Genomic DNA, 14,568 nt, shown 5'->3' on the forward strand with positions numbered 1-14,568 from the left:
AGCCGTGTTAGTCTGTATTCGCAAAAAGAAAAGGAGTACTTGTGGCACCTTAGAGACTAACAAATTTATTTGAGCATAAGCATTCGTGAGCTACAGCTCAGTTCATCGGATGCATGCAGTGGAAAATACAGTGGGGAGATTTATATACACAAAGAACATGAAGCAATGGGTGTTACCATACATGCTTTAACAAGAGTGATCAGGTAAGGTAAGCTATTACCAGCAGGGGGAGGGTAGACGTGCAGGTGAACGAGCTTCTGATAGTATGACTGATGTGATTAGGCCCTATAATGGTGTCACCTGGATAGATATGTGGACACAGTTGGCATTACAAAAGATCCTCTCCCCCCCACCCCTCGCCCTTCTGCTGGTAATAGCTCACCTTACCTGATTGCTCTTGTTACAGCGTGTATGGTAACACCCATTGTTTCATGTTTTCTGTGTATATAAATCTCCCCACTGTATTTTCCACTGCATGCATCTGATGAACTGAGCTGTAGCTCATGAAAGCTTATGCTGAAATATATTTGTTAGTCTCTAAGGTGCCACAAGTAGTCCTTTTCTTTTTCCAGCTACCATATGTTGTGTTAGCCAAAGCAAAGAAAGGAGTCATACCCAAACAGGCCAAAACTTGTTTTGTAGCTAAGCTAATAATGGTCAATATGGCATCACTTGTTTTAGCACTATATAAAGGAGCAAGGCTTGTTAGGGGTTTTTATCAGATCCTATCCGAACATGTTGGAGCAAACAAGGATGAGAGGGTTATCCCCGGGACTGATCCTTTCATGAGTATTCTGATCAAATGCTTATGAATATTTGTTGTTGTATGAATTTAACAGTTGCTTATTATTTAGACATTTAGTATTTATACAGTTGTTCGTCCTTTTTATTTAATGAAGGAATTTATGGTTAAATTATTGTCTTGTGGTACCTGTATTCATAAAATTAATTATAATTTCAACATCTTGGTGACCACAAAAGGATAACACTGACATTAATTTCAGTTGCTCTAAACGCTGCCCCACTTTTCCCCCAACAGAGAGTAGTGACCTATCTTCTGGGGCCACTGTAGAGTTCTCTCCTAGAGCAATTTAGTAACATAATGGAAGTGAGGAAATGAGGTACCTCGGTAGAAGAATTCTTGGCAAAGCACAGTGCAGGTGCATTGAATGCCATAAGTAAATTCCTGGTACAGAGGTGAAGGTTTGTTGAATGCCGTTGATATTTTAAATGAATTTATGATTGAAATGGTTTAGGTGGTGTATATCCATGGTGTGATGAATCATTGCCACAGACTTAAAGTCAGCTGGAAAGTGGGGGAAGAAGTGCAGTGATGACCTGGGTGATGTCTGGCACTGGCTGTTTGCATGGTAAGCTGTCCAGGAAATGGCTTGATCTCCACTGAAGGTATCCAGGCTTGCGGGTGGCTTGAATAAGTAAGGCAAAAAGCGTTCTTCTTGCAGGGCCTGGTAATCAGTTGGCAGTCCATCTTGATTTCAGCATTTGCAGCAAGAATGGGAGTATTGGTTTTCTGGAATTACGAATTACGTTGTCTATGCCACAGTAGTGAACAGACCACCACAAAGCTTTAGAGGACAGACTATTTCTCATCCTCAGTGTTGGCATGCGCTGTTTGCCATGCTGGTAGAAATGGCTAACATTTTGTCATAGGAGCTGGACAATCAAAGTTTTAAAAAGGTATCTACAAGCTCCCTTTTTCATGTCTCTGCATGAAGTGTCAAACGTAAATTGTAAAGTGGTGGTCCCCACATTTTTGAGGGTTGTCCCCCCATTCCCTTGGGTCCGGGAGCAGGGCCATGGTTTTGGGGGGAAGGGAGAGATGCGGACAAGGGTAAGGCCCCTGGCTGCGGCCCCAGCCTGGACCGGGAGCAGGGCCTGTGGCCAGGTGCGGGTCCACTCCCGGCCTTGGCCCCAGGCTGGGAATGGAGCAGCGGCTGAGGGCTGGCATGGGATCAGGAGCAGAGCTGTGTTGAGGCTGATGACAGGGCCAGGCGTGGGGCTGGGAGCCAGGGACGGGGCTGGGGGCAGGACTGGAGCAGAGCTGCAGGCGGGAGGGACTGATTGGTACTCCCTCCCTGCCCTTGGGGAGCTGGCTTGGGCCCCATCATGGCCCCCAGATGTTCCTCTATGCCCCCTTAGGGGGATGTGCCCACACTTCAGGGACCTCTGTTGTAAAGGCATTTCTTGAGCTTTGTTGTGGTACAAACTTTTTGTTCCTTCACAAATGGAGGTTGCTATTGATGGAGGTTGCTATTGTACTGTAACTGTTGTGCCGAAGTAAGGGTAGCAGGATGGAATTGTAATGACTGAATTCTGATGTTTTTGGACCATCTGATACCTTGGACATCGGTGCGAACAGTGACTTGTGCATAGCTTTTGCTTTACTGGATCATCTGACACAGGATGTTAACTGTTTTTATTTGAATCCCGTCTCTTTGAATAATTTTAGCTGTTTAGGACAGGTGAAGTGCTTCTTTGTCAGTCTTTCTCGTATGTTTTTTGGAGGACATGTCCAGTATCCGTTCTGGAGGATTTTAGTTGGGATTTTAGTTCAGTGCTGTGAGTGTGCCCATCCAGTGTCATCCCCTAGCTATGTAGAGCCTTATGAGATTTCCTAGTTTAAATACTGAAACCATGCCTTTATTCCGTCTTGTCTCTTCAGTGTATGTGGTCGGTTAGTTCATCAAGGGGAATCCCATGCAACATCATCTCGTTTTTTCTCTGTCAGTGTTTTTCTTCATGACTTTGTAGACAGATACCAAACATCTTGCATGATACTTTGCCTCTTGGGCTACTATGTCCCCTGCACTTAGTTTTGCAAGCAAGTATTGGTCTTTTAGCTGAAATGCACACTGGCAGACTTGACTCTTAATGCCAAGGGTAGAAACTTCATGGAGGTCTTCTGATGGTATCCATAAAAACTACGAGTCCGGTGGCACCTTAAAGACTAACAGATTTATTTGGGCATAAGCTTTCGTGGGCAAAAAAACCATATGCCCAAATAATTCTGTTAGTCTTTAAGGTGCCACTGGACTCCTCGTTGTGTTTGTGGATACAGTTTAACATGGCTACCCCTCTGATACTTCTGATGGTATGTTCATTTCACAAATAAAACGGGCTTCTTTTTCTGGAGAGCGTTTGTGTTGGGCACTTAAACGTGTGTATTTGCTCTGCAGTTTTTCAGCTTTCAGAGTTGTTGTTTTTTTTTCCCTTAGCCTTTTTAAGTTTGGTCCTGTTAAACTTGATGTTGCAGGATTTGTGCTAACATCCATTGTTCTTGTTTAGTCTTTTCAATACCATAACCATAATCTAATTGGCATATGTCTGTGAATATAGAAAGTGCATTCAGCTTATGAAAATGTCTGAGATTTTCTACTAGAGTTTGATAGCCAAATCCAACATGCTCTTTTTGATTCTACTGGATTAATCAACTCTGGATCCGTGTCGTCTTGACAAAGCACACGCTTGCTATAGTCAGTAGAGGAATGGGGTTTCTTTGTTGATGGACCTGGCTCTTGAACAAGCTTGTATCTTTTTGACATGTTTGAAGCAATAGTAATAGCCAGTAGTAATCTAATAACTTTTGATAAGGTGTGCGGTTAATATTACTGAATCACCAAGCAGCTTTCACACGACCAAAGTAGCATCTAAAAGAAAAAAGAGAAATGATATTAAATTCTACCAAGGCCACGCTGACAATCAAAAGTAGTAAAAAATGTGTCCTTGCACCAATTGTAAGGTCTCATTGAAGCAAAGCCAAGAATACACTCCTTGTATGTCCAACTGTTAAACAGCTTTATTTGCTAGTTATGATAATGTTGTTAAAATGGCTGCCACAGCCAATATGGCATGAATTGGCAATGGCCCCATTTCTGAAAAGCTTTATTAGGTCATGCTCTAAGACTGTAGCAAATGTTATGCTTTTATCACACAAACCCCCAATTACTCCTTTTTTTTTTTTTTTTAAACAACTCTGATTGGCTAGTAGTGCAAAGCAGGTTGCTGGATAATTGGGTGAAATCTCGTAAATTACTGTGCTAAGGAGCTGTTTGTTTCTAAGGCTACAGAAACCAGGAGAACAGGATGACTGGGAACTAGAAAGCATATGGATGACACAGAGAAAAGTGAGAGATAAGGAGAGGAGAAAAAAATGAAATGGTGGAGAGGACCAGCAATGAATTTGGCCTAGAAAGCAAAAGCTGCTGGGTTTTTTTTTCCTTGCATTTATAATTTAGGATGCTGTAATATTTTCTGCAGAAACTATTACCTCTACTGCAGCATTTAGACAGAAATGTCTGGAGACCAGATACAAGTTCTAGCATCAGTTAAGTTTGCAGGAAATGAGTTCAGTGAGAAACTAGAGAAAGCAGTTGCAGAACATGTAGGGAGCATTTTGTCTCCAACAGAAATGGAGAAATCTAGAACGGGGATTCTTAGCTTTGGGTTGTTACCTTGGAGGGTCTTGAAGATGCGACCAATTTTTCTCCCTTTTTTTTCCCCCTTCAAAGAATCTATAAGAACTTCTTGTTTTGCTTCAGAAGAAATATCTTTGAAGCTGACCAGCAGCCAGTTCTTGCAATTGCATTGGATTGGTATTTACCCTGATAGTATCCCAGCTCTGATGGGAAAACACAGCAGCCTTGAGACTCAAATTCAGTCATTTGCACCCTAAACCATGCAGCAAAGGGATGCCAGTCGAACTGAAGAATGTATTGGATAAGACTGCAAGTTATGAGCTTTATTAAAGATAAATATACTAGTGCATCTGTCTTTATTTTATGTAAGAAAAAAGTGCACTTAGCTTCAGCAGCTCCTCTCAGAAGTTAATTGGCTTTCGCATGGCAAAATCTCAAATTTCTTGTTTGAGCTCAGAGGATGCAAGATTTTTTTTTTTTTTTTTTTCCCCTTACTGATTTGTAGCTCTGCCATTTCTGAATACTTCACTCCTCGTTGTTGGCTTGCTGTCAGTGCTTTGTTTCAGGGGCAGAACGTGAAAATCCTCATTGATGGATAAGCTTGAAATCTTTATTGACTACTTGCTGAAGCTAAATTGTCCACCAAACTTTTCTCAAACTCCTGGATGTCTATGAAGGATTAATACCCAGCACTTTAAGTAAAGCTTTGAGAATACTTGTGCATTTTGTCCTGACTTAGCTCTGTGAATCAGGCATTTTTTGCTTTGATTTTTTTTGAGAACTCCTTGCTGTTAAAACACACCCTGCTCTCATCTCTCTGATGAAGATGACCTCTGCTCTTGCCTGGCAAACACTGAGCCTCAGGTGCAACATCTTTGCTTATTAAAGCAGGCACAGCACTTAATGAATTCTTTGAACTTTTTTGATCATGACACCTTATTATTCTAAACCTTATAAGTATCTTCTGCCAAAAGTTTTCCACTAATTTTCAGATAGTTTTATTTGAATATTGGCTTTTGTTAACTACTTTCTGGTAGTTAAGTCTTTAGAAGGCATACAGGAGATGTGAACCTGCAACAAATTCTGAAATTCAGATTGCATCTGCAAAGGATTGTGGGATATAGTAGGATGTGGTGAGTTGAGAGAGAACTTTTTTTTTTTCTCTAGCCATTTGGTGGGTTGCAGACAAAAAAAGTGGAAACAAATGCTGTAAGTGAATTACATATCAGTGATGTACATGCGTATATATACATGCAGAGTGTCTCATCCCAAACAAGTAATGACACTTGAAGATTGTGGACAGAAGTCAAAGCATCATGACAGCCCTTTCCTTTTTGTATTGCTAAAATGCAGGTAGGGAGGTTCTGATATGGAAAAGGCTGATTAGAATAATGACTAAACTGACCTTCCTTTTTTTTTTTATCCTGCCGGTTTAGCTAGACAAAAAGTGGCTAGCTACAGCTGAGGAATATATTGATCTAGACTAGAGACTTTGGAAGAAGGAAGCCCTTTATGTCCAGGGCTAATAAACAATTGCTGTCTTGCAAGAGAGCACCTCTAGTCAAGCTCTGTTTCACACATGGAGTCAACTAATTCACCTTAACAGGAGCCAATATCCATCTATTTTGAAATCACTGTAAGTCCATAAAGGATTGTGTTCTTCAGGTGGTCAAAGAAACAGTTTTCTAGTGTGCCTTGCAGTTCCTTAGAAATCTCTTAGAAGAAGATTCTTGAGGTTATACTCTACATTTCCTCCCCCCACACCCCCAAAAGTGTGTGTACTATCAATCAACATGTAGACAAGTTAATGCTACAATCCCTGGAATTTGTTGTAAAATGAAAGGGACACATTGAAAGATAATGAGTGACAGGAGGATTTTCATGACAACCCTCGACCCAAACCTATTTATTCCACAAATTGGTTCAAGAGAATGATAGTTGTCTAATTTTTATTTCCAGTAGATTTATGCTGCAGTTTGTCACCTTGCAATTTCAGAACATAAGAATGGCTATATGAGGTCAGACCAATGGTCCATCTAGCCCAGTATCCTGTCTTCTGACAGTGGGCATTGCCAGATGTTTCGGGGAAACGAACAGGACAAGGCAAATTTGAGTGATCCATGGCCAGTTATCCAGTCCCAACTTCTGGAAGTCGAAAGTTTAAGGACATCCAGAGCATGGGGTTCTGTCCATGACCATCTTGGCTAATTGCAACTGATGGACCTATCCTCCATGAACTGCTCATTCTTTTTTTGAACCCAGTGATAATTTTGGCCGTCACAGCATCCCATGGTGATGAGTTACAAATTTCCTTATGTTTGTTTTAAACCTACTATCTGTTAATTTCATTGGATGACCCCTGGTTCTTGTGTTTATGTGAGGGGGTAAATAATACTTCCTTATTCAGCTTCTCCACACCATTCATGATTTTATATCATATATATATATATATATATATCCCATACTTACTCATTTCTCTTCTAAGATGAGTCTCTTTCCAGTCTCTTTAATCTCTACTCACGTGGAAGGTGAGCTATACCCGTAATAATTTTTTTTGGCCTTTCTTTGTACTTTTTCCAGTTCTAATATCTTTTTTGAGATAGGATGACCAGACCTGCATGCAGTATTCAAGATATGTGGGTGTACTGTGGCTTTAGATAGTGACATGATATTTTCTATCTTTTTAACTAGCCCTTTACCAATATTCTGTTAGCTTTTTTGGCTGCTGCTGCCCATTGAGCCGATATTTTCAGAGAACTATCTATGATGACTCCACGATCTCATTTTTGAATGGCAACAGCTAATTTAGACCCCATCATTTTGTACATATAGTTGGGATTGTTTTCCAATGTGCATTACTTTGTGTTGATAAACAGTGAATTTCATCTGCTATTTTGTTCGCCAGTCACCTATTTTAGTGAGATTCCATTGTAACTCTTAACAGTCAGCTTTGGACTTAACTATCTTGAGTAATTTTGTATCATCTACAGACTTTGTTATCTCACTGTTCACCCCTTTTTCCAGTTTATTTATTTATGAATAGCACAGGTCCCATACAGGTCCTTGGCAGACCCCGCTATTTACCTCTCTCCACTGTGAAAACTGTTTATTTCTACCCTTTGTTTCCTATCTTTCAGCCAGTTACTGATTTGGGAGAGGACCTTCCCTTTTATCCTGTGATTGCTTAGTTTGCTTAAGAGCCTTTGGTGAGGGACCTTTGTCAATATGTTTGTTGTCCCCTCAGAGAATTCTAATAGATTGGTGAGGGATGATTTCCCTTTCCAAAAGCTGTGCTGACTCTTCCCCAATATATCATATTCATATATGTATCTGATAATTCTGTTCTTTACTAGGGTTTCAACCAGTTTGCCTGTTACTGAAGTTAGACTTATTGGTCTGTAATTGCCAACATCACCTCTGGAGCCCTTTTTAAAAAAAAAAAATCAGCGTTTCATTAGGTATCTACCTGTCATCTGGTACACAAGCTGATTTAAAGTGATAGGTTACATACCACAGTTAGTAGTGCTGCAGTTTCATATTTGAGTTCCTTCAAGAACTCTTGGGTGAATATTCTCTGGTCCTGGTGACTTATTACTGATTAATTTATCAATTTGTTTTGAAACCTCCTCTACTGACTTCCAAATGTGGGGCAGTTCCTCTTATTTGTCACTTAAAAATAATGGCTCAGATGTGGGAATCTCCCTCACATCCTCTGCAGTGAAGACCAATGCAAAGAATTCATTTAGCTTCTTGTCTTCCTTGATCTTGTCCAATGGCCCCACTGATTGTTTGGCAGGTTTCCTGCTTCTGATATACTAAAAAATTTGTACATTTTTGTGTCCTTTGCTAGTTGCTCTTCATATTCTTTTTTGGATTGCCTAAATTGTACTTTTACATTTGACTTGCCAGTTTTTCCTTTTCTCTTTTCCTTAGTACGCTGTGACTTCCAATTTTTAAAAGATGTCTTTGTCTCTAACCGCCTCTTTTACTCGGTTGCTTTAGCGATGGTGGCATTTTTTGGGCATCCTACTGTTTTTTAATTTGGAGGTATACATATAGTTTGAGCCACTGTTGTGTTTTTAAAAAGTTTCAGGGTGCCAGCTGGTGGTGGTCTGCCAACACGTGGGTGGTAGTATACCTGAAAAAGTAAGGCGGTACCAGAAGCAATGATCTCCTCTAAATTATGCAACTGTCCAGCTGAACAGACTATTTAGCTTCAGTTAGAGCTCATGAAAGAGAGACTCGGGCCTTGTCTACGCTACAGAGGTTTTTTGTTTTGTTTTTTTTTTGACAAAAGTCAGGTATTGCTGACAAAACGGTGGAGGTGTATACACTGCAATGCTCCTTCTGCCACAAAACTCTTCTGTTTTGGTGACAAAATGTGGCAAAGTTATATCGACAAAGTGTTAGTGTAGACACTACGCTTGGTTATGTCGCTGTAAACGGCCTTCAGGAGGTATCTCCAGGAGGCCCATCCTGACCACTCTGACCAGCAGTTTGAACGTCGCTGTCCTGCATCCAGATACACAGGCATCTGACCCTCCCCCTTTCAAGGTCTGGGAATTTTTGAAATTCCACTTCCTGTTTGCTCAGTGCGGAGAGCTCACTTTGCATCTTCCAGGCTGATGATAGGGGCTCCGTACAGCAAACTTGAGAAGTTAGATCTGTTGGCATTGTGGGAATAGGGGGCTCCACTCCAGGCATAGGAATTTTGGTACCTACAGTCTTATTTCTCGTGGCATATTGGATAAGAGCTACAAACGGGACATGCATCAGTGCTGTGCAAAGATAAAGGAGATGAGGCAGGCGTACCAGAAGTTAAGGGAGGCAAACTGTAGCTCTGGTGCTGGGCCAAAGACCTGTCACTTCTCTAAGGAGCTGGACATCATCCTCGTTGGCGATCCTTCCTCCACCACCAAGAACCTGGTGGATACTATGGCATGACTGGAGATAGCGGACAGTCGACGAGGAACTCGAGTTGGAGTATGAGGTGTAGTACATGGCAGAGTCGTCCAGTAGCATGGCGAGTCAGGACCTCTTTTCCACTCTGGAGGGATCTAGCTAGTCCCAGCAGTCTGTTTCTGGCACGCATGCAGGAGAGGAGAGCTCTGGTAAGTGATCTTTTTGAGTTGATACTGCTCAGTTATATGAGGTAGAGCTGTCCTTAGCCCTGTATCTTCTAGAAGTGGGTGAAGGGATAGAAATGTACAAGACTAGCTGTTTGTGTGTGTTCCACATTCCCCTGTGCAGCTAAGCAGTGTGGCGTAACAGTGTGTTAATGCACACCAAGATTTCACGGGAATCCTCCGGAAAGATCTCTAGGAAACTTTCCTGGAGGTACTTGTCAATCCTCTGCCGAAGGTTCCTTGGCAGAGCTGCTTTATTCCTTCCCCCATTGTAGGAAACTTTCCTGTGCCAATCGGTAATCACTTATGCAGGAACCAAAGTGGCACATAGGCGAGCAGCATAGGGACCAGGTCTGAATCTGCATGCATACAGAAGATGCACCCTTGCATCCTCACCCTCAGGAATGAGGCATCGGCTTCAGTGACGCGCCCCCCCCACCTGTGGAAAATGGTGGCAGAATTTACAATATTGTCCCTGGTCACCTGCAGCAATCCCCTTTAAAAAGCCACCTAGAACCTTTCCCCATCTTGTGCCTCCACCCCAGGCCAAACTCACCATGTTTAGGGTTCAAAGTAGCAGTCGTGTTAGTCTGTATCCCCAAAAAGAAAAGGAGTACTTGTGGCACCTTAGAGACTAACAAATTTATTTGAGCATAAGCTTTCGTGAGCTACAACTCACTTCATTGGTGTTCGCCGAGTTGTGTGCTTACCAAGGGACAGTGAGAAACTGATTCATGTGTAAAAAGAGGAGTATTTTACAATAATTCGATGCTGTGCGTGAACTAACAATCATGTTTCTGTTTGTTGTTACTTATGGTTTTGCAGATGTGGCCTTCTGGGGAACCCCTTACACACTGATGGAGTGCCTCTGCCAGATAAGGAAGAGCCCAAGGAGGACATGTTCTGAGAGGTGCTCCAATCCTCAGAGGCCAAAAACCAAGAATACAGGGAGTGGAGAAAGATTTTGAAGGAAAAAATTAATATAGATGGGCAGCTCAGAAAGGAGAGCGAAGAGTGAATTGTAATGGGCCAGGAGCAGATGATAAAAGTGTTGGAGGAGCAAACAGAGATGTTGAAGTCCCTAAATGATGCTCTAGGCAGGACACATGCTTGCTTCCCCCATCCCCCTCTGCAGCCAGTACAGAACTATCTATGCCCTCCCCAAACTCCTTCCACACATTCCTTGCAACTTCTTGGAACATCTTGGTACCCTGTTCACTCCACCCCTTCGGACAGCTTTCAAAATGATAGCTGCGTGTAAGTCTATCTAAGAGAGCCTACGTTGCCCTGCATTGTTATCTCCCTTCGCACCAAGCCTTTTGTGTGTGGTGTTAATTAGTATTTAATAAAAACAAACTCTCTGAAAAGATAAGCAATCTTTATTTGTCTTCTACACATGGTGGTTGCTGCTGGCATTAATACTTAGTGGCAATATGATCATTTTCTGACTACAAATCACAGTTTTTCATACAAGGCGGCAAGTTAAAATATGGCAGAGTGCTGTATAGAAAGACACATTACTGGTGCTCGTTGTCAAAATGTTGCCTCAAAGTCTCCTTGATTCTAATAGGCCCCTGTTGCGCCCCTCTAATAGCCCTGGTATCTGGCTGCTCAAAATCAGCCACCAGGCGATTGGCCTCCGCGCTCCACCACGGAGGAAACATTTCACCCTTAGCCTCACAAATATTGTGGAGCATGCAGGGGGCTGCTATGACCATGCGAATATTTTCCTCATTTAGGTCTAAACCGCAATAAAGGAAGCACCAGTGTGCTTTTAATCTACCAAAGGCATGTTCAGTGGTCATTCTGCACCTGCTCAGTCTATTGTTGAAGTGCTTCTTGCTGCTGTCCAGGTTTCCTGTGTAAGGCTTCATGTGTCATGGGAGTAAGGGGTACTCTGGGTTTCCCAGGATCACTATGGGCTTTTCAACATCCTCCACTGGAATCTTCTGGTCTGGAAAGAAAATCCATGCTTGGAGCTTTCTGTACAGGCCAGTGTTCCTGAAGATGCATGCGTCATGCACCTTCCCGGAACACCCATGTTGATGTCAGTGAAATGCCCACAGTGATCCACAAGTGCCTGCAATACCACAGAGAAATAGCCCTTTCTGTTGATGTCGCAGGATGGTCGGGGGACAAACTTCGGATGTGTGTGCCATCTATCGCCCCACCACAATTAGGAAATCCTGTTGCTGTAGAGCCATCCACTATTTCCTGTACATTGTCAAGAGTCACAGTACTTTATAGTAGGATGCGATTAATGTCTCTGCATGCTTGCTTTAATGCAGCCCCAAAGATGGACTTCTCGACTCCAAACTGATTTGTGACTTGACTAGCAGCAGTCTGGAGTCGACAGCTTTCGCACAGCAATTGCCATGCACTTCTCCACTGAGAGGATAGCTCTCATTTTGGTGTACTTGCGCCGCAGTGCTGGATGAAGCTGTGTGCACAGTTCCAGAAGCGTGGCTTTCTGCAGCCACTGCTTGTCATCCCAGACTTGCATAACAATGTGATCACTCCACTCAATGCTTATTTCCCGAGCCCCAAAGCAATGGTCCACTGTGTGCGGCTGCTGCCTGAATGCCAAAGGTAATCTGGTGGTGTTTTTCTCCATGGGACATGGCAGGTCAGGCAACTCTAATTGCTGTTCACATTGGGAGTTCATGATATACTGCATGACCATCTGCAATATGGTCATAACAGTGACCACGATATTAGAGAGCAGTGCAGGATCTATCCTTTCAGAGAGAGATGACAGGCTCACAGTAAACAGGAGTCATTGAAAATGTCATGAAATGCAGTTGGAAGCCCATGGAATAATGGGATGGAAAAAACTGCATCATGGGAAGTTGAGCCTGCACCCACGATGCACTGTGATCCACTCTGCCTTCCCACAACTTATAGCTGCAGAAAGTAGTGAGTAGCACAGTGGGATAGCTACCCACAGTGCACTGTTCTCACTGTCGGTACTAGAGCACCAACTGTGTACGCGCTCTTCCGACAGAAGGATCGTGTTGTGAACATGCACAAGTGATTTAATTATACTGGTTTTTGATTGTTGGTGTAACTTGAGTCTACAAAACTGTGTAGTGTAGATAAGGCCTTCGTGTAGCAGTGGCCTGATTTTGCAGCAGGACTGTTCATCAGAGGAGTGAAATCTGAGCCAAGATATATTTAACAGGGCTGTCAAATGATTAAAACAATCGTGATTAATCACAAAGTTTTAAAAAGTCGCAATTACCATTTTAAGTGCACTGTAAAACAATAGAATACTATTTAAATATTATTGGATGTTTTCTACGTTTTCAGATGTATTGATTTAAATTATAAGACAGAATAGAAAGTGTACAGTGCTCACTTTATATTCTTGATTAAATATTTGCACTGTAAAAAAGATGAATATTTTTCCATTCATCTCATACAAGTAGTGCAATCTCCTTATTGTGAAAATGCAAATTACAAATGTAGACTCTTTTTTTCATAACTACATTCAAAAAATAAAACAACGTAAAACTTCAGAGCCTACAAGTCCCCTTGGTCCTACTTGTTCAGCCAATCGCTAAGACAAACAAGTTTGTTCATTTATGGGAGATAGTGCTGCCTGCTTTTTATTTACAATGTCACCTGAAAGTGAGAACAGGCATTCGTGTGGCACTGTTGTAGCCGGTGTTGCAAGGTATTTACATGCCAGATATGCTAAACATTCATATGCCCCTTCGTGCTTTGGCCACCATTCCAGAGGACATGCCTCTATGTTGATGATGAGTTCTGCTCGATAATGATGCAAAGCAGCGTGGACCAATGCACATTCATTTTCAGCCTCTGAGTCAGATGTCATCAACAGAAGATGTGGTTTTTGTTTTGGTGGTTTTTTGGTGGGTCATTTACTGTAGTTTCCACATTGGGGTAATGCTCTTTTAAGATTTTGGAAGGCACTTCAGATTCTTAAACCTTGGGTTGAGTGCTGTAGCTATCTTTACAAATTGGTACCTCATATTGGTACCTTCTTTGCGTTTTGTCAGATCTGCAGTGAAAGTGTTCTAAATCGAATAACACATGCTGGGTTGTCATCTGAGACTGCCATAACATGAAATATATGGCAGAATGCGAGTAGAACCATGGAGTGGGAGACATTATTCTCCCCCATGGAGTTCAGTTACAAATCTTCAGGGCTCAAGTAGTGTTTCTGTCTTTTTGTCAGTTTTTCAAAATCCTTGTTGGCACTGATAGATTGTGCTTTTGAAGAGCTAAGGTGGCTGTGATAGCGACTTTATTGCACAGCAGGAGTTGAACCATACCCAATGTGGAGTTCCATCTGGTTGAAATACCTTGTTTCTGTCCATTTGCAGCTTGTTGTATTCCTAGCTCTGTACTGTTAGCTGCACTGTTTGAAATGGCCCTAAACTTTTCTGTATCTTGCAAGCACATTTTCAAAACCACCATCACTGAGCACCACTGTAATGGATCACTGAAGACTGTGAGCGATGCATGCTATGTGTTCAAAAGGCTGTCCGCTGCTATCATATTATGTGCGCTGTAAGGGCTAAGCGTTACCTTTATTTGAATATTCCACTCTTTTTTGTAATATCCAGTAAACACTTTGTACATGCTTCAGCATAATGTCTCTCTTCAGTATGTATTACTGTTTAAAGCAAATAACTGCGGTGTCCATGCAGTAATCAGACAACACCGAGATAGCTGTAATTGGTCAAGGATGTCCAGTAATCACCAGTCAAAGCATCAGCTAGTGCATTTTTCAGAAACTCCAACTTCATAGTATTCTTGTTGTGATATAGGTCATGTATTCCTCTGGAGGGCAAAGTATATGACTGATTGGAAGATGCAATTTGAAAAACATCTCTTAGCCCCCTGTCGTTTACAATGTTGAGTGAGCTGCAGTCCATAGCTGTCCACTTTGCAATAGCATTGTTTAAGCTGTTGTACTTTATTTGATCCATGGGCTTGTAGTGATTCTGAAACTCTGTAAGCATACTCTGTTGTTCATT

The 14,568-nt window shown here is 42.0% G+C and overlaps 1 protein-coding gene across 7 annotated transcripts in view; it reads left to right on the plus strand.

Annotated features, from left to right (window-relative positions):
• GXYLT1 (glucoside xylosyltransferase 1) overlaps window positions 1-14,568 on the plus strand; it is a 76,947-nt gene that overhangs the window by 1,639 nt on the left and 60,740 nt on the right. For 3 of the 7 annotated variants that reach the window (XM_043494684.1, XM_043494677.1, XM_043494688.1), the window contains exon 2: window positions 1,257-1,370. The exons of the other annotated variants lie outside the window; for them this stretch is intronic. Coding sequence is in view for 1 of the 3 variants with exons in the window: in XM_043494677.1 (XP_043350612.1) it covers window positions 1,368-1,370 (3 nt within the window). In the remaining 2 variants the exon portion in view is untranslated. The remainder of the gene's footprint in view (window positions 1-1,256; window positions 1,371-14,568) is intronic. 7 annotated transcript variants of the gene reach the window in all.

Source organism: Dermochelys coriacea, chromosome 1 (assembly GCF_009764565.3).
Source record: "Dermochelys coriacea isolate rDerCor1 chromosome 1, rDerCor1.pri.v4, whole genome shotgun sequence".
Taxonomy (NCBI): Eukaryota; Metazoa; Chordata; order Testudines; family Dermochelyidae; genus Dermochelys; species Dermochelys coriacea.